At 42.0% G+C, this 20,587-nt stretch overlaps 1 protein-coding gene across 1 annotated transcript in view; it reads left to right on the forward strand.

The window, feature by feature from the left end:
• The first annotated feature begins 11,760 nt into the window (after window positions 1-11,760).
• The window catches only part of TMEM273 (transmembrane protein 273), a 65,446-nt gene continuing 56,619 nt past the window's right edge, over window positions 11,761-20,587 (forward strand). Inside the window, exon 1 of the mRNA XM_038744297.1 lies at window positions 11,761-11,874. Within this exon, the coding sequence (XP_038600225.1) occupies window positions 11,820-11,874 (55 nt within the window). The 5' untranslated portion in view covers window positions 11,761-11,819. The remainder of the gene's footprint in view (window positions 11,875-20,587) is intronic.

Genomic DNA, 20,587 nt, shown 5'->3' on the forward strand with positions numbered 1-20,587 from the left:
CCTCTGGATATCTCTGCTTGGATGTTCCTCTGACTCCTCAAATTTAACATGTCTTAAAGAGAACTCCTATCTTCCCACCCAAACCCCACCTTCTCTCTATAGACCAGAGATGTGCCCTGTCTCTCAAGTCCATAAGCTTGACATTTTTCTTGACTCATCTCTCTCAGTAACCCGCACATCCAATCTGCCCTAGAATTCTCTTGGCTCTATTTCCACATAATTTCTAGAATCCACCCTTTTCTCTCCATCCCAGTTGCTACCACTGATTCAAATACTTATCATATCCCATCTTGACTACTGCATCAACGTCCTCACTGACTTCCTTGCCTCCTGACTCTTCTCTCATAAGTTCATTTCATTAATTCAATCGTATTTATTGAGTGCTTACTGTGTGCAAAGCACTGTACTAAGCACTTGGGAAGTACAAGTTGGCAAAATATAGAGACGGTTCCTACCCAAAAGCAGGCTCACAGTCTAGAAGACTTCCCTGCTCCCCTTAAGTTGTTGCCACCTTGTCAAGACCACGGGCCCACTGAAGGCTCCTGTGCTTAGTACAGTGCTCTGCACACAGTAAGCGCACAATAAATACGACTGAATGAATAAAAATGAGAGCCCAGTGGAAGGTGAGACTACTGACTGGATCATTTTTTCTGAAAAAACATTCAGTCTCTATTTCCCCACTCCTCAAAAACCTCCAATTGCTGCTCATCCACCTCCCCATCCAACAGAAACTCCTTACCATTGGCTTTAAGGCATTGAATCATCTCTCCATCAATGAATCAATAGTATATATTGAATGTTTACCATGTTCAGAGTACTGCACTAAGCTCTGGGGGCAAGAAAAACAGCATGGCTCGCTGGAAAGAGCATGGGTTTTGGAGCCAGAGGTCATGGGTTCAAATCCCGGCTCCACCAATTGTCAGCTGTATGACTTTGGGCAAGTCACTTAACTTCTCTGGGCCTCAGTTACCTCATCTGTAAAATGGGGATTAAAGACTGTGAGTCCCCCGTGGGACAACCTGATCATCTTGTAACCTCTCCAGTGCTTAGAACTGCATATAGTAAGTGCTTAATAAATGCCATTATTATTATTATTATTATTATTATTATTATTATTGTTATTATTATTATATAAAACAGATGGTAGACATGATTCCTGCTCACCAAGAGTTTATAGTCTACAGGGAGAGAAAGACATTAAAAAAATTACAGATACCTTGCTGATCTACTACTACCCAACCCATGCACTCCATTCTGCAGTGTGGCCTAGTGGATAGAGAACGGGACAGGAAGTCAGAAGGTCATGAGTTCAAATCCTGCCACTGCCACTTTTCTACTATATGATCTTGGGCAAGACACTTCACTTCTCTATGCCTCAGTACCCTCATCTGTAAAGTGGGGATTAAGACTGTGAGCCTTACGGGCTCATGGTCTTAATCCCCATGTGGGATAGGGACTGTGTCCAACATGATTATATTGTAGCTACCCCTGCACTTAGAGCAGTGCCTGGCACATACTAAGCATTCAACAAATACCACAATTATTGTTAATATTACTCTCCCGTGTTCTTAGTTCAGTTCTCTGCACATAGTAAGTGCTCATGTTAGACTCAAGACTTCCCTCCTGGAGCCATGAGGAGTTTGGAAATCACTCTCTAGCCATGACACATTACATCTCTCATTGTTTTATGGTTTCCCTTGTTTTCTTAATTTTGCTTAGCTGCATTTAATAATGACATCTATCAAGCATGGTGCTCAGCACTTGGATGGGACCAAGGTATTAATAATTATGGTATTTGTTAAGCACTCACTATGTGCCAGGCATTGTACCAAGCGCTGGGGTAGATACTAGCAAAGCAGGTTGGACACCGTCCCTATCCCACAGGGTGCTCACAGTCTCAATATCCATTTTACAGATGAGGTAACTGAGGCACAGATAATTTGATCATACACAGTCCTTGTCCAGCATGGGTCACAATCTAATAGGGAGAACAAGTGTTCCCTCCCCATTTTTCAGAAGAGGAAATTATTATTAATAATAATAATAATACTTATGGTACTTGCTAAGCACTTACTATGTGCCAAGCACGGCTCTAAGCACTGGGGAAGATGTAAGTTAACCAGGTTGGACAGATTTGGCTCACACTCTTAATCCCCACTTTTTAAAGATAAGGTAACTGAGATTGAGAAGCAGCGTGGCCCAGTGGAAAGAGCCTGGGCTTTGGAGTCAGAGGTCATATGTTCGAATCCTGGCTCCACCACATGTCTGCTGCGTGACCTTGGGCAAGTCACTTAACTTCTCGGAGCCTCAGTTACCTCATCTGTAAAATGGGGATGATGACTGTGAGCCCCATGTGGGACAACCTGATCACCTTGTATCCCCCCAGCGCTTAGAACAGTGCTTTGCACATAGTAAGCACTTAACAAACGCCATTATTATTATTATTATTATTATTACATGGAAAAGTTCAGGACTTGCCCAAGGTCACACAACACTTAGTACAGTGCTTTGCACTCAGTAAGCACTCAATAAATATGACTGCAGCAACAACAGACAAATGGTTGAGCTGGGATTAGAACCCATGACCTTCTGACTCCTAGGCTCATGCTCTATTCACTACTAATGTGAATATATCTATTATTCTATTTATCTTTATTGTGTTGCCGACTTGTACTTCCCAAGCGCATAGTACAGTGCTCTGCACACAGTAAGCGCTCAATGAATACGATTGATTGATTGATTGATGCTATTGATGCCTGTTTACTTGTTTTGTTCTCTGTCTCCCTCCTTCTAGACTGTGAGCCCAATGTGGGCAGGGATTGTCTCTCTTTGTTGCTGAATTGTACTTTCCAAGCACTTAGTACAACACGCTGCACTCAGCAAGTGCTCAATAAATATGACTGAATGAATGAATGCAGCATGCTGCTTCTCTAATTAAGGTCCAGAGATGTTAACTAACTTACCCAAGGTCGCACAACATGCCAGTGGCAGAACTCCTGACTCCCAGGGTCCAACTCTTTCCCCGACATTGTCCTTTGTGCAATCCTCACCCTTCCCTCCTTTCTCCCTTATTCTTAGATTGGGAGCCCCTAGGGACTGGGCTTGAATTATTCTTCCTCTCCCTTTCCCCGTTGCTTAATGTGTTGTTCAGTTCACAGTGGGTGTTGAAGAGAAACTATTCAATCGCCTGACAGAGCTGAGCCTGGGTGTCCTAAGGACTCAACTTGAAACCCGAATCCCCAGACTCCATCTCCAATTCCCAAGAGCTGTCTGTGAGTTTCCTTCCCTTTAGAATCTGCTCCTCCCTATTTTAAACCCCTTTGGACAGGGTCTCCTTAGCTATTTGTAGCTGACTAGAGGCTGGTGGTGGTGGATTTAGCTCAGCTGTTTGCTCCTAAATCATCTTAATACACATCCAGCTGCTTACTCCCCATACACCTCTTGAAAAAGAATAGGGGTTAAAATTACTTTTGGTGGCTTAATTATCTTGTAAATTAATGGTTTTAATAATGGAAATTCCAGTTATGTGTTAATGACCCACATAGATTTATCCTCTTTTGGTAACCTGACCATATTTGGGAAAATTTGGTAATGCAATATTGCCACTAACTTGGATCAAAGCCTTAGGAGGGTATATGTATGTATGGGCATACATAGAATTATATATAATTATATATAATTATGATATTTACTAAGCAGTTACTATGTTCCAGGCATTGTAATAAGTGCTGGGGTGGATACAAGCAAATCAGGTGGGACACTGTCCCTTATCTCATGTGGGGCTCACAGTCTCAGTACCCATTTTAATAATAACAATAATAATAATAATTATGGTATTTGTTAAGTGCTTACTTTGTCCCATCAGCTGAATGAAGTGTGGACTGGAGTGAGGAGAGACAGGAAGCAGGAAGGTCAGCAAGGAGGCTGATGCTGTAATCAAGGTGAAATAGGACAAGAGCTTGAAGCTTACAAATCCAGGAGAAAAGACAGACACTAACATAGATTTCAGGCTGGCTGTACCACAGTCTCATCTTGAAAGATCCCTATTCTCTACAGATGTTGTCCTCAGAGCCTGCTACCTTCCCTCCAACACATTTCCAAATAATAATTATCATATTAAACACGTACCCTACTGTATGACAAGCATTTAGCACTGTGCTTTGAACAGTGCCTGGCACATTGTGAGGGCTTAACAATAACCATTTTGTTTTTAAAAGCACTGTTTTTAGTGCTGGCCTGCCCCCACCTCAACCTTCTCTACCTTAAAAGCTCTTCTAAAATCCTACATCCTCCAATTAGTCTCCCCTGGGTATGTATCAGAACCCCAAATCTAATCAAACTTCCAACTCCTTCTTGCAGTTGCATTTATTTTTACTCATCCTCAACACTTGTGTAAATATGTATATTTGATTGAACATTTAGCGTGACCTAATGGAAAGAGCAAAGGCCTGCGAGGTAGTGGATCTAGGTTCAAATCCTGTCTGGCATTTACCCTCTCTGTAACCTTGGGAAAGTAACTTAACTTTTCTGTGCCTCAGTTTCCTCATCTGTAAATTGGGGGTTCAGTATCCGTTTTTCCATCTACTTAGACTGTGAACCCCATGTGGGACAGGGATTTCTGTTCCACCAGCATTTAGTACAAAGCTTGGCACAAAACGAGTGTTTAATAGAGAAGCAGCGTGGTTCAGTGGAAAGAGCGTGGGCTTGAGGGTCAGAGGTCATGGGTTCTAATCCCGGCTCCACCACCTGTCAGCTGTGTGACCTGGGGCAAGTCACTTCACTTCTCTGTGCCTCAATTACCTCATCTGGAAAATGGGGATTAATGACTGTGAGCCAACATGAGACAACCTGATTACCTTGTATCTCCCCCAGCGCTTTGAACAGTGCTTGGCACACAGTAAGCGCTTACCAAATACCAAAATTATTGTTATTACTAATACCACAATTATTATTATTGGCATTTAATCTTCTTTATTCTGGTTCTATTATTTGTCAAATAATCAGGGAAGGCCTCCTGGAAGAGATGGAATTTCAGGAGGACTCTGAAGATGAGGTGAGCTGTGGATCATTTTTCTACAGAGACGTTCAGGACACATCACACCGCTCCCCAAAAAACTCCCGTGGTTGCCCGTCCACCACTCCATCAAACCAATGCTGCTCACCATTGGCTTTAAAGCAGTGTAGCACTTTTCCCCCTCCTACCTCACATCACTACTCTCCTACTACAACCCAGTCTGTACACTTTCCTCCTCTAATGCTAACCTTCTCACAGTGCCTTCATCTTGCCTATTTCACTGCCTAGTCATTCATTCAATCATACTCTGCTTACTGTTTAAAGAGATTGTACTAAGAGCTTGGGAAAATAAAATATAGCAATAAAAAGAGACAATCCCTGTTCACAGTGAGCTCACAACCTAGAGGAGGGAGACAGACATCAATAAAAGTAAATAGACATCAATATAAATAAATAAATTACAGATAGATACATAAGTGCTGTGGGGCGGGGAGGGGGAGAAAGAGAAAAGGGAGCGAGTCAGGGTGATGTGGAAGGGAGTGGGAGATGAGGAAAGTGGGGCTTAGTCTGGGAAGGCCTCTTGGAGGAGATGTGCCTTTAATAAGACTTTGAAGGAAGGGAAAGTAACTGGTGGATTTGAGGAGGGAGGGAGTTCCAGGACAGAGATAGGATGTGGGGCAGGGGACAGAGGTGAGACAGGTGATATGGAGGGACAGTGAGAAGATTAGCCACATCTGAGGAGTGAAGTATGTGGGCTGGGTTGTAGAAGGAGAGAAGGGGGGTGAAGTAGAATCCTGCAAGGTGATGAAGAGTTTTAAACCCAATGGTGAGGAGTATTTGATACTGAGGTGGATGGGCAAACACTGGAGATTTTTGAGGAGTGGGGTGACATGTCCTGAAAGTTTCTGCAGAAAGACAATCTGGGCAGTGGAGTGAAGTATGGACTGGAGTTGGGAGAGGCAGGAGGTTGTGAGGTCAGAAAGGAGGCTGATGCAGTAGTCTATGTAGGATAGGATGCATGATTATACTAATGTGGTAACAGTTTGGATGGAGAGGAAAGAGTGGATTTTAGCGATGTTCCCTACCCCTCGTCTATGTCCTGTCTCTGGCCTGGAACACTCTCCCTCTTCAAATGCGACAGACAATTATTCTCCTCTGCTTCGAAGTTTTATGGAAGGCATATTTCATGCAAGAGGTCTTCCCTAAACTCCCCCTTTCCTCTTCTCTCACTCCCTTCTGTTTCCCCTGACTTGCTCCCTTTGTTCTTCCCCCCTCCCAGCCCCACAGAACTTGTGTACATATCTCTAATTTATTTTTTTATGTTAATGTCTGCCTCCCCACTTCTAGACTGTGAGCTCACTGTGGGCAGGGAATGTGTCTGTTGTTGTATTGTACTTTCCCAAGCGCTTAGTACAGTACCCTACACACATAGTAAGTGCTCAAGAAATACAATTGAATAATGAATGAATAACATTGCATGGGACCAGAAGTGGGAGAGACAAAAGTTAAAGAGTGTGTAGTGTTGTTTAATGGATAGAGCACAGGCCTGGTGGTCAGAAGCACTTGGGTTCTAATCCTAACTCCACCACTCGTCTGCTGCGTGGCCTTGAGCAATTCACTTAATTTCTCTGTGCTTTAATTTCCTCGTCTGTAAAATGGGGATTAAGACTGTAAGCTCCATGTGGGATGTGAACTGTGTCTAAGGTGATTAGCTTGTATCTGCTATAGCTTGTAATGCAGGGCCTGGAACATTGTAAGCACTTATCAGATATCATAACAATTTAATTTTTTTTTTTTAAAAGAGTAAAAATGGTTCATTTGGGAGGAGGTGCACCTCAATCAGTGGTGTTTATGGAGCGCTGTGTTCAGAAGACTAGAAAACACTGGGGAGCATACAATTTGATAGCGTTGGTAGATACTTTCCCTATCTGCTGGCTGGAAATAGTCAGTGAAGAGTAAAGATAAATAACGAGAGAATGGATAGAAAGCCTTGAAGACAAAGGTCAGGAGTTTTTACTGGATCCAGAGGGAAATTATTGGCCATCAGAAGTGTTTGAGGAGGAGAAAGATGAGAGCAAAATGAGGCAAGTTTCCACTCATCATTATTTTGTTAGAACAAACACAAACAGCAGAATGAACCTTCAGAGACATTCCGAGTTAGAAAGGATCAGACATTTTACTTTGAATGTAGTCTGCTTTTATTCAAGATGAGATAGTGATGAACAATTACAGAGAAATAATAACAACCATTTGGAGAAAGCAAGGGAAATGAGAAAAATCATCTACAGCTCCAACTCCTTCCCAGCATTCTTCCCATCTTGTCCTAGGGGATTCCCTGGTTTGGGAATCGGAGGATCTGGGTTCTAATCCCAACTCTGCCACTTGTCTGCTGTGTGACCCTGGGCAAATCACAAAACTTCTCTGTGCCTCAGTTGCCTCATCAGCAAAATGGGGATTAAGTAACCGGTATCTCACGTACTTAGATTGGGAATCCTATGTGGAACAGGAATTGTGTGTGACCTGATTAGCTTATACCTACCCTAATGTTTAGAACAGTGCATGAAGCATTGTAACCACTTAACAAGAACTATAATAATAATAATGCTTGTAATGATACTATAATAATAATAGTGCTTAGTACAGTGCTCTGCACACAGTAAGCACTCAATAAATACGATTCAATGAATGAATAGTGCTTGACACATAGTAAGCACTTAATAGAATAATAATAATGATGATGATGATAATACAATAGAACTAGAAGATGAAATCCCTGTCCTAAAGGAGCTTACAGTCTAGGAGTGGGTTGATATTCATTCATTCATCCATTCAATGTATTTATTGAATGCTTACTGTGTGCAGAGCACTGTACTGAGCGCTTGGGAAGTAGAAGTTGGCAACATACAGAGATGGCCCCTACCCAACAATGGAATCACAGTCTAGAAGGAGGAATATATTCACCTTTCTCATTCCCTGCATGTTATCATTCATCAGCATGTGTGTCTGTGTGTGTGAATTAATTTCATCATCAATTATTTATTCTGACTATTCTGTTTGTAAATAGCTTTAGTTCTGCCTCCCTTATTACAGCATAAGGCCCCTGTGGTCAGGGATCACACCTTCTAATCCTAATTGTATCATGGGCTTCTGTGGCACTTTCACACCAAGCCCTGAGTGCATTGTATTGCTCCCTCCAGTTGGAGCTAGACAAATTCCATGACAACTATTATCCCTGTGATTTTGGGTTGGGCCGGGGACTGGTGCAGGGTGGAGGGGTGTTGTTGGGAGAAGTTGAGACCACCTTGGGAAGGTTGTATATATGTGAAGTGAGGAGATATGTGAGGTAAGGTCTGCGCAAGGATTGCATATCTGTGTGTTAATGGAGGGTGTTTGTGGGGAGAGTTTTATAGATGTAAGGAAGAAGAGAGACTGTGAGCCCAATGTTGGGTAGGGACTGTCTCTATATGTTGCCAACTTGTACTTCCCAAGCGCTTAGTACAGTGCTCTGCACATAGTAAGCGCTCAATAAATACGATTGATGATGAAGAGAGAGTGTTCAGAGACAGGTCTGGGTATGTGGCGGTTTATGAGGACTGATTCATTCATTCATTCAATTGTATTTACTAAGTACTTACTGTGTGCAGAGCACTGTACTAATCGCTTGGGGAAGTACAATATACATTAAAGAGTAAAATTCCCTGCCCACAGTGAGCTCACAGTCGGGGGGGGGGGGGGGGGGGCAGATAGACATCAATACAAATAAATAAAATTATAGATATAAACATAAGGGCTATGGGGCATGTGGATGAGAGTGCTGGAGAGAAGACATAGGCAAGTGTGTGTGTGTGTGTGTGTGTGTGTGTGTGTGTGTTAGAGTATAAAGAGGGAAAGGATGTGGGGGGGGGGGGGTAGTGTTTCCCATTGTCCTGTGGAAGTTTCTTGCTGTATCCCTCCCATGAAAATAGCTCACAGAAAATATTGATTATGGAATCTTCCATCTATGAGAACCAGCATAATGTAGTGGCGGATAGAGCCCGGGCCTGGGGGTCACAAGGTCATGGGTTCTAATCCCAGCTCTGCCACTTGTCTGCTGTGTGACCTTGGGGAAGTTACTTCACTTCTCTGGGCCTCAGATACCTCATCTGTAAAATGGGGATTGAGACTGTGAGCCCCACGTGGGACAGGAACTGTTTTCAACCCAATTTACCTGTATCCACCCCCGCACATAGTACAGTACCTTGCACATAGTAAATGCCTAACAGATACCATTATTGTTATTATTATTATTATTACCCACTGCAGACATGAGGCAGCCTGGTTTGCATTTCATTATTACTTCTAGACTGTGAGCCCGTTGTTGGGTAGGGACCGTCTCTATATGTTGCCAACTTGTACTTCCCAAGTGCTTAGTACAGTGCTCTGCACACAGTAAGCGCTCAATAAATACGATTGATGATGAATTGTGGCATTTTTTGCAGCCTTACTATGAGTCAAGCACTGTATTTAGCACTGGGGTAGAAACTAGATAATCAGGGAAGATCCCTGTTCCACCCAGGACCCAGAGTATAAGTAGAAGGGAGAAAAGTCTCTAGGCTGTCAGCTCATTATGGGCAGGAAAAGCGACTTCTAATTCTGTCATATTGGACTCTCCCAAGAGCTTAGTACAATGTTCTGCACATAGTAAGTGCTCAATAAATACCTTTGATTGATTGAATAAACAGGAATTTAATCCTCATTCATTCCTTCATTCAATCATACTTACTGAGTGCTTACTATATGCAGAGCACTGTACTAAGCACTTGGAAAGTACAATTCAGCAACAAAGAGAGACAATCCCTGTGCACAACGGGCTCACAGTCTAGAAAGGGGGAGACAGACATCAAAACAAGTAAACAGGCATCAATAGCATCAGTATAAATAAATAGAATTATAGATGTATATACACATCAAAACAAGTAAACAGGAATTAATATAAATGAATGGAATTATAGATACGTACATATACACACAAGTGCTGTTGTGTGGCGAGGCAGGTAAAGCAAAGAGAGAGAGTCAAGGCGATGGGGAGCTAAGGAAAAGGGGGACTTAGTCTATTTGACAGATGAGGAAACTGAGGCCCAGATAAATTAAGTGGCTTTCCTAAATTCACATAGCAGGCCAGTGGTGGAGGCTGGATTCGAACTCAGGTCCTCTGACTCCCAGGCTTGTGCTATTTCCACTATTCCATGCTGCTTTTCTAGTAGTAGTAATATTATGAAGCATAAAATAGAATTGCAGGCAAACTATCTAAGTGGGACCCACCAATATTGAGAGATGTCTTTTCCCATGGGCTTTTCTACACAATCATGAAAGCTCTATTTGAAAATAATAAACAAAAACAAAGCAGGAAGTTTATTACTGGGCCTAGCTTTGGCATTATGCTAAGGTCGCTTTGGCCATTAGTTGTTTCAGTATGAAAAAAAAAACCCCTTTACTTGTACTTCACAGTGTGCTGCACTCTTTCCCAGCCACTTGCTTGTTGCACTCGGGGTCCTCTGGGAACACGACTAGCAGGATGAGAAAGTGTAAGTGGGACAGTAGAAACTACTACTACAATAATCCATTCCTTTGCACATATTCTCTGTCACGAAGCCTCATGACTGAAACTAATCCATCCTTCTCAGCAGAAGGACCTGGGAGCCAGAGGACCTATGTTCCAATTCTGACTCCACCACTTTCCTGCTGTGTGGCTTTAGGCAAGTCACTTGACTTCTCTGTTCCTCAGTTACCTCATCCTCTCTGTTCCTCAATTACCTCATCTGCAAAATGGGGAAATATGGGTTCTTCCTTCTACTCAGACTGTGAGCCCCATGTGAGAGACGCATTGTGTCTAATGGGATTATATTTTACATTGTATATTTACCCAATATTTTATATGGTACTCTCCCATGTGCTTAGTACAGAGCCCAATAACTATTATTGATTGATTATCTTGTAGGGGTTGGCACATAGTAATTACTTTATAAATATCACAGTTATTTTTATTTTCAACAAGAGACCCCATCATCACCACGATCATTTTTATTTTCAACAGTGGAAAGAGCCCAGGCTTTGGAGTCAGAGGTTATGGGTTCGAATTCCGACTCCACCACAAGACAGCTGTGTGACCTTGGGCAAGTCACTTAAACTTCTCTGAGCCTCAGTTACCTCATCTGTAAAATGGGGATTAAGATTGTGAGCCCCACGTGGGGCAACTTGATCACCTTGTATCCCTCCAGTGCTTAGAACAATGCTCTGCACATAGTAAGCACTTAACAAATGCAATTATTATTACTATTATTATTCTCTTCAAAGCACTTTCACTTTCCTTTCTAAGCCCTGAATTAAGTCCACTGGGCAGGTGTGGTCATTGCTTGATCGACTGATTGTTTATTCCCATTTTACAGTCAGAGGCATTGAGAGCTGTCAAGGTCAAAGCGGCATTCAGTCACAGCACTGAGAATGATCAACAAGTCTTCATCACTCAGCCTGGTATTTTATCCATCCACAGCAAGCTTTCAAGTCATTAAAAAAAAAAAGCTGCCTGATAAACCCAGATTCCCAGAAAACATGCCCGTGGCATGTTGTTTATAATCCATCCCTCAGAGAGGCTATAAACATCGAATCTCCTATTTAAAAATAACGGCACTAAGCAACATTTTCAGGATGTGGTGGGGCTTCCTCTCTGTCACAGGGGGTGACTTAACTTTTGTCCTTCTCTCGTTGCCGGAGGACGATTTTAGTGCCGAGGTAAATCAGTCTGCTTGTGGAATGCACCACCATCTTGATGGCAAGGATGAGCTTGCTTCCTGAGAGCCTAAGGACTTTCCTCTTTTTCCTAAGTAAGTAGTACCGGCATCGTTCTATTTCTCTGTGGCATTAAGCTCTTAAAACCCCAGAATGCTTCTAACTGTAGTCATTTTGATCATATTGGGTCTGTTTCATCTCCCCATGCTTTCTCAAAATGGTTCTCATTGTTCCTCTATAACTGAGCGTCGGTAACTCATTTTGCATGAAACCAGATGATTTTCAAAGTGAAATGACCGATCCGTTTACAAATCAGAGGGGCTCTGAAGTGTCGGTTCTGCTACCTGCCTTTGTTCTAGCAATATAACGAAGAGTGAAATCTTGCCTCAATGTGCATTAAGTTTTAGGGGCAATTGCTTAATTATGAGTTATTTTAGAGGCCCACAACCCTCACTTTATGACAGGAACCCCACTCCTCTCACCCTCTTTCTGCATCAACTCTTTCCTTCTTAACTCTTTCTACACCCCCAAAGGCAGTTCGATATTCACCCATATTCGCCCTCCACCTGACCCCAGCATTTAGGTACATACCCTTATGCCCTACCATTTTCCTTAGCTGTAATTCATTTTAATGTCTGTCTGAGCTTCTTGGTTGACAACTTCTTTTGAGCAGGGATTGAGTCTACTAACTCTATTGTATTGTACTTTCTCAAGCCTTTAGTACTGTGCTTTGCACAATGTAAGCACTCAATTAATATCACTCACTGACTGATAAGGTTCTCTGTACTGTTGTTTTCTTTTAACCACGATGACCCTAAGTTGCTATTTCACAAATCAATCAAAACTGGCTCTCCAGAGTGGAAATACATGTGGAGACATACTGACTCCCCATAATTAAAATAAGGCATGTTTGTTTTACTTCTTAGAGCCAACAATATGTTCTCCAGATTTGTTTCCTCTTCTTCCCCTAGACAGTAGGCAAATTAATCATTCAAAAAAATCACCATTGCCTCCACAACATAACATTTTAATTTATTGAGGATCCTCAGACACATAACATAGAGCAGGGCATTGTAAAACACAAGTCTGGCAACACAGTACCTGTGTCTAGGTGGGAGGGAAACACATGGGGTTGACTAATAATAATTATGAATAATAATAATGATAACAGTTATTAAGCACTTCCTATTTGCCAAGTCCTATACTAAACCTGGAGTAGATATATGACAGGTAGTTCAGATGAGGTCCCTGTCTCTACATGGGGCTCATAGTATAAGTTGGCCCAGGCAGAGCAGAATGTATGAACTGGGATATAGGAAACATCAGAGACAGGTAGTTGTAGTAGTAATAATTGTGGTATTTGTTATTATTAATAATAATAATGATGATGATGATAATGATGATGATGATAGCTGCATTTGTTAAGCACTTACTATGCATCAGCACTGTTCTAAGTGCTGGGGTAGATGCAAGGTAATCAGTCTGACGCAGTCCATGTCCCACACAGGGCTCACAGTCTTAATCCCCATTTTACAGATGAAGAAGCTGAGACACAGAGAAATGAAGAGACTTGCCCAAAGTCACACAGCAAACAAGTGGTAGAGGCAGGATTAGAACCCAGATCCTCTGACTCCAAAACCCATGCTCTTTCTAATAGGCTATGCTGCTTCGTGGCTTGTGAGAAGCAGCGTGGCTCAGTGGGAAGAGCCCGGGCTTTGGAGTCAAACGTCATGGGTTACAATCCCGGTTCTGCCAATTGTCAGCTGTGTGACTTTGGGCAAGTCACTTAACTTCTCTGTGCCTCAGTGACCTCATCTGTAAAATGGGGCTGAAGACTGTGAGCCTCATGAGGGACAACCTGATCATCAGGTAACCTCCCCAGCGCTTAGAACAGTGCTGTGCACATAGTAAGTGCTTAATAAATGCCATTATTATTATTACTATTATTATTATTAAGCACTTGCTACGTGCTAAGCACTGTACTAAACTCTGGGGTAGATTGAAGTTAGTCAGGACCCACATGGGGTTCACACTCTAAGTGCTTAGAACAGTGCTTAGAACACTGCTTGGCACATAGCGCTTAACAAATACCATCATTATTATTATTACAATACAACAATAAAGAGACATTCCTGCCTCTCAGTGCAGGGCTCTGCATCCAGTGAGCTCTCAGTGACTATGATGGATTGATTGGGAGCAACCTTATTGGAAGACTCAGAGCTCTGAAGGATCATGAAGGATCAGGACAAACTATTTCTCTTCCCTTATTGACACCCGTGCCCATCATCCCCGTCAGCTCTTCCTTATATTTAACTCCCTTCTCAGGCCTCCTGTTCCTCCCCTTCCTCCTTCCCTCACCCACAACGATCTGGCCTCCTACTTCATTAGTAAAATTAACTCCATCAGGTCTGAGCTCCCCAAAGTCACTCCTCCGCCTTCTCCAACCCCCCGCTCTCAGGCTTTCAACCCTCTCCACTATTCTCCCATCTTTCCCAGCAGTATCCTCAGATGAGATCTCCTCCCTCCTCTCAAGTGCTACTCCGGCCACCTGTGCTTCTGACCCCATTCTCTCTCATCTTATGAAATCTCTCTCCCCGTCCCTCCTCCCCTCCTTCACTTCCATATTCAACCGCTCACTCTTCACTGGTTCCTTCCCCTACTGAGAGCTCACCTCCTCCAGGAGGCCTTCCCAGATTGAGCCCCCTCCTTCCTCTCCACGCCCCTCGGCCCTACCTCCTTCCCCTCCCCACAGCACCTGTACATATGTTTGTACAGATTTATTACTCTATTTTACTTGTACATATTTACTATTCTATTTATTTTGTTTTGTTAATATGTTTTGTTTTGTTCCCTGTCTCCCCCTTCTAGACTGTGAGCCTGCTGTTGGGTAGGGACCGTCTCTATATGTTGCCAACTAGTACTTCCCAAGCGCTTAGTACAGTGCTCTGCACACAGTAAGCACTCAATAAATACGATTGAATGAATGAATGAATTCCCTGCCCACAACGAGCTCATGGTCTGGAAGGGAAGAAAGACATTAACGTACATACATACACAAATTTAAAAATGAATTACAGATATATACATATGTGCTGAGGGGCTGGGACGGAGGATCAATCAATCAATCAATCAATCGTATTTATTGAGCGCTTACTGTGTGCAGAGCACTGTACTAAGCGCTTGGGAAGTACAAGTTGGCAACATATAGAGACGGTCCCTACCCAACAGTGGGCTCACAGTCTAGAAGGGGTAGACAGAGAACAAATCAAAACATATTAACAAAATAAAATGAATAGAATAGGTATGCACAAGTAAAATCAATAAATAAATAGAGTGATAAATATGTACAAACATATATACATATATACAGGTGTTGTGGGGAAGGGAAGGAGGTAATGAATGAAGGATGAATGAAAGGAGCAAGTCAGGGCGACTCAGAAGGGAATGGGAGAAGAGGAGAGGAAGGCTTAGTCAGGGAAGGCTTCTTGGAGGAGATGTGCCTTCAACAAGGCTTCGAAGTGGGGGAGAGCAATTGTCTGTCTGATATGAGAAGGAAGGGAGTTCCAGGCCCGACTCAGGATGTGGGAGAGAGGTCGGTGGTGAGATAGATGAGATCGAGATACAGTGAGAAGGTTAGCATTAGAGGAGCGAAATGTGCCAGCTGGGTTGTAGTAGGAGAGGAGTTAGGTTATGGCGTAGTGGATAAAGCACGGGCTTGGGAATCAGAAGGTCTTGAATTCTAATCCCGGCTCCACCACTTGTCTGCTACATGGCCCTGGGCAAGCCACTTCTCTGTGCCTCAGTTACCTCGTCTGTAAAATGGGGAAGGAGACTTTGAGCCCCAGGCAGGACAGAGACTGTGTCCAACCCAATTTGCTTGTATCCACTCCAGTGCTTAATACAGTGTCTGACACATAGTAAGCACTTAACAAATACCATAATTATTAGGAGGGGGCAAGGTGATTGAAGATTCAATACCTGTTCTCCATCCTACTTACTCTGTGAGCCCATATGGGACCTGATAATAATAATAATAATAATAATAATAATAATAATAATAATGACATTTATTAAGCACAGTTCTAAGTGTTGGGGAGGTTACAGGGCTATCAGGTTGCCCCACAGGGGACTCACAGTCTTAATCCCTATTTTACAGATGAGGTAACTGAGGCACAGATAAGTTGAGTGACTTGCCCAAAGTCACACGGCTGACAATTGGCAGAGAGGGATTTGAACCCATAACCTCTGACTCCAAAGCCCGTACTCTTTCCACTAAGCCACACTACCCTAGAGCTTAGAACAGTGCTTAGCACATAGTAAGCATTTAACAAATAAAGCGCTTAGTACAGTGCTCTGCACACAGTAAGCGCTTAATAAATACAATTGAATGAATGAATGAATGAAATACCACCGTTGTTATTATTAGTAGTAATAACAATACTACCACTACTACTAATAACAACTTGTGCTAAAAGGGGCTAAAACCTTTACCACAATCCACTAAGAGGGATATAATCCTTGGTGTTTTGGAGCGGTGTGATATCTAGCCTGCTTCTGTCAGTCAGTCATTCATATTTATTGAGTGCTTACTGTGTGCAGAGCACTGTACTAAGCCCTTGGGAGAGTACAATATAGCAATAAATAGTCACGTTCCCTTCCCACATCGAGCTTACAGTCTAGAGGGGGAGACAGAACTTAATCTGCAGAAATAAATGACAGATATGGACATATGTGCTGAGGGGCTGGGAGGGGGGATGAGAAAGGAAGCAAGTCAGGCTGACACAGGAGGGAGTGAGAGGAGAGGAAAGGACGGCAATTCCCATCTCTATCTGACGACTGGACAGGAGGGGAATAATTTGGGAGGGACCAGGGAGACCATAAGCTCTATCATCATAAGCATAATCATCATCGGAGATATTTATTTAGGGGTTATTGTGTGTGTGGAGCATTGTACTAAAAGCTTGGGGGAGTATAATACAGCAGAGTTGGGAAACACATTCTCTATCGCCTCACAAATCCATGTGATCCAAGAGGGTGGACTACAAGACCCCCAAGAATACAAAGATTAGGACATTATATATATATATATATGTGTGTGTGTGTGTGTGTGTGTATGTGTGTGTGTGTGCGTGCGTGTGTGTGTGTATATATACATATATATATATATGTATGTATATATATGTATATATATGTGTGTATATATACATATGTATATGTATATATATGTGTGTATATACATGTATATATATGTGTGTGTGTGTATAGCTGAAACTATGGGACAGTAGAACTCTTGTTACATGGGTTCTTATAGAATGTGGTACTTGAAAATGTCTTTGTAGATAAGGAATCTTACAGTGCTTTGCATACAGTAAGCACTCAATAAATATGATTAAATAAATGAATGAATGAAAGGGGTACTTGAAAATTATGGAAATTATGGAGCGCCCACCCCCCCCCCGGCAATTTTAAAACTTGAATGTTATGCCACATGACTAAGAATTTCTTCAAGATTTACCAATCAATCAATCAATGGTATTTATTGAGTGCCAACTGTGTGCAGAGCACTGAACTAAGCAGTTGGGAGAGTCCAATACAACAGAGTTGTTAGGCATGTTCCCTGCCCACAACAAATTTACAATCTAGAGATACATACATGCTAGTCTTAGGTATGTATGGTATCCACTGCTATGTCATAATCTTAAAAACAGGAAGCAAAATGGCCCAGTGGAAAGACCCCATGCCTGGGTGTCAGAGTACCTGGGTTCTAATCCTAACTCTGTGTGGCCTTGGGTAAGTCACTTAACTTCTCTGTGCCTCAGTTCCCTCATCTGCAAAATGGGAATTCAATACCTGTGCTCCCTCTTACCTAGAATATGAGCCCCATGTGGGACCTGATTTATTCTATCTACCCTAGTGCTTAGAACAGTGTTCGGTACATAGTAATGAATACCACAATTATTACTATTGAAGTTTATTGAACAATTCTGAAAAGGCAGAATGGGTTATGTCTGCCCTGACAAGCTGAGAGCTAGCTCTAACTTTGTGCAGTGCTTGGCACATAGTAACCACTTAACAATACCATCATTATTATTATTATGCCTATTGTCGCCTTCTGTAAAGTGAAGATGATCATTTTTTCCAAATGTTTCAGAAAATTGAGTTACCATTATCACAAACGAAAAGAACATTTTGTTTTAACAAGTGACATCATAAAGCCAGGATTGCCAGCCTCCTCTGAAAATACAAATGAGACCATGATCCGGATTTTTCATTTTGCTTTTTCATAATTGAAATTCACCCTTCGGGTGGTGCTTTTGTGCACATTTTCATAATTAGTTACTATATATTAGAAAACGCAACTAGTGTTATTAAATCTGAATAAAAAACAGATTTAAGGATATTTCTTAAAAGAATTCATTAAAATCCTAAGGGTTTCTTAAGTCTCTTCCCTTTTAAAAAGTAGCTAATAATTAAATATAAATATATTAAATTAACCTACATAAAATATTCCTTGTAAAATCAGATTCAAACCATAAAACTAGTAATCTGTCTTTAGATTAATTCCAAAGGAAAGCACACTGAAATCTATTATTATAATTATGATAATAAAAGTAATACAGTATCACTTCTATTATGTTGTAGTGCTTAAGACATTCTTCATTTGAGAATCCAGAATAATTAAGGAAGAAATAGGAATATTTTTTTAAAATTTATAATGAAAAGGCAGCAGAGGCAGGGGTAAAGAAAATTAAATCTGCTTTCATCTTACAAGTAAAAGTAATCACTTTAGTCTCTGGCTCAGCTCCTTAGACCTTTTTTTAAAACAAAACAAAACAAAACAAAACAAAAAAACTTTTTTGTTTTTGTTTTTTGCCAGCTCACAGACTGGCTTCTGAGAAAGCCAAAAGGAAAACTGGAGAATAGCTCTTACTGATGTCTCTCACCTCTACCTATCTCCATTCCTTGAGTTCTGAGTGTTTAAAATCAAGATAATGCTCCCTTTTTGGATCTATGATGAGGATGATGGTATTTGTTAAGCGCTTACTATGTGCCAACAGCTGTTCTAAGTGCTGGGGGGGGGGGCAATACAAGGTAATTGGGTTGTCCCACGTGGGGCTCACACCCTTAATCCCCATTTTACAGATGAGGTAACTGAGGCCCAGAGAAGTTAAGTGACTTGCCCAAAGTCACACAGCTGACAAGCGGTGGAGCCAGGATTAGAACCCATGACCTCGGACTCCCAAGCCTGTGCTCTTTCCACTGAGCCATGCTGCTTCTCAACCTATGATCTATGACCTGTAGGTCAAAGGATCTATGACCTTTGGGCATTTGGTCTCCATCCCGCCCTGAGCCCCACAGTACTTCTATACCTGTCTATGAACTATATATTCACTCAATCATATCTATTGAGTGCTTAGTGTGTGCAGAGCACTGTAATAAGTGCTTAAATATAATAAATTCCTTATTTGTATTAATATCTGTCAAACCCTCTAGACTCCCTGCTTGTTGTAGGCACAGAATGTGTCTACCAACTCTGTTTTATTGTACTCTTCCAAGTACTTAGTACAGTGCTCTGCACACAGAAAGCGCTCATTAAATTCTGTTGATTGACTGACTGATTGTTCCTTGAATGGATTGGATCCATTTCCACTCCCAGACACTGACTGATTAGGTCACTTTTCAGTTAGAAGTTTATGTCTATCAGACTTGTCTGAGGTCATCTAACAAATTGTAGACAAATTTACTCTCCCTCCTACTTACACTTAAGCCCCATGTGGAAGAGAACTATGTCCAACTTGATTAACTTTTATGTACTCCAGAGCTTAGATTCGGGCTTGACACATAGTAAGTACTTAACAAATTCCATAAAAAAGGGCTCAGTACAGTTCTTCACACTCAGTAGGTGTTCAATAAATACCGTCGATGATGTTGATAGAGTTAATCTGAACCTTCAGCACCTACTGTGCAATTCCTGAGCCTGAATGTTCCTTTAGGCTTTGCTGAGATGTAAGAGTGAGTTTATTCCATGCATGACTTCTGGAACCTTATTGTGAGCTAAGAAGAAGTGTGCTAGGGACGTGGGTTCTAATTCTGTCTCTGCCAAATGCTTGCTGTGTGACCTTGGGTAAGTTGTTTGACTTCTCCATGCCTCAGTTCTCCTGGTTGCCCTCCAATTTACACTATGAGCCCCATGCAGGACAGGGACTATGTCCAGCCTATTTCATGTGTTTCTACCCCAGGGCCTAGAACAGTGTTTGGTAACAAGTAAGCACTGAACAAATACCATTAAAAACAAAATAAGTAGGATTTTTCTCTGGTGTTTGAATGTCCAATTCAGGAACTGTTTCTGTAAGGACTGATAAGGAATCAATTAAGAATGCTTCTCTCCACAGGAACCTCATGATATTTAAAAGGAAACTATGCTGGGATCACTCAATAATTGTGGTATTTGTTAAGTGCTTATTATGTGTCAAACACTGTACTAAGAGCTGGGGCAGATATAAGATAATTAGGTCCTACATGGGGCTCACAGTCTGAGTAGGAGGGAGAATGGGTTTTGAACCCCCATTTTTCAGGGGACGGAACTGAGGTCCAGAGAAGTTAAGCAGCTTTCCCAAGGTCACACAACAGACAAAAATGTCAGGGGTGAGCTTAGAACCCAGGTCCTCTCACTCCCAAATCCGGACTATTTCCACTTCTCAACACTCCGTTGAGTCCCAGTCTTAGACCTTGAGCCAGGCTGGGTGAATTAGGGTGGGCTGGTTGGATTGAGCTGCCGAGTGAAGTGAGATGTACTGACTGTACTGG

Source organism: Tachyglossus aculeatus, chromosome 3, assembly GCF_015852505.1.
Source record: "Tachyglossus aculeatus isolate mTacAcu1 chromosome 3, mTacAcu1.pri, whole genome shotgun sequence".
Classification (NCBI taxonomy): domain Eukaryota; kingdom Metazoa; phylum Chordata; class Mammalia; order Monotremata; family Tachyglossidae; genus Tachyglossus; species Tachyglossus aculeatus.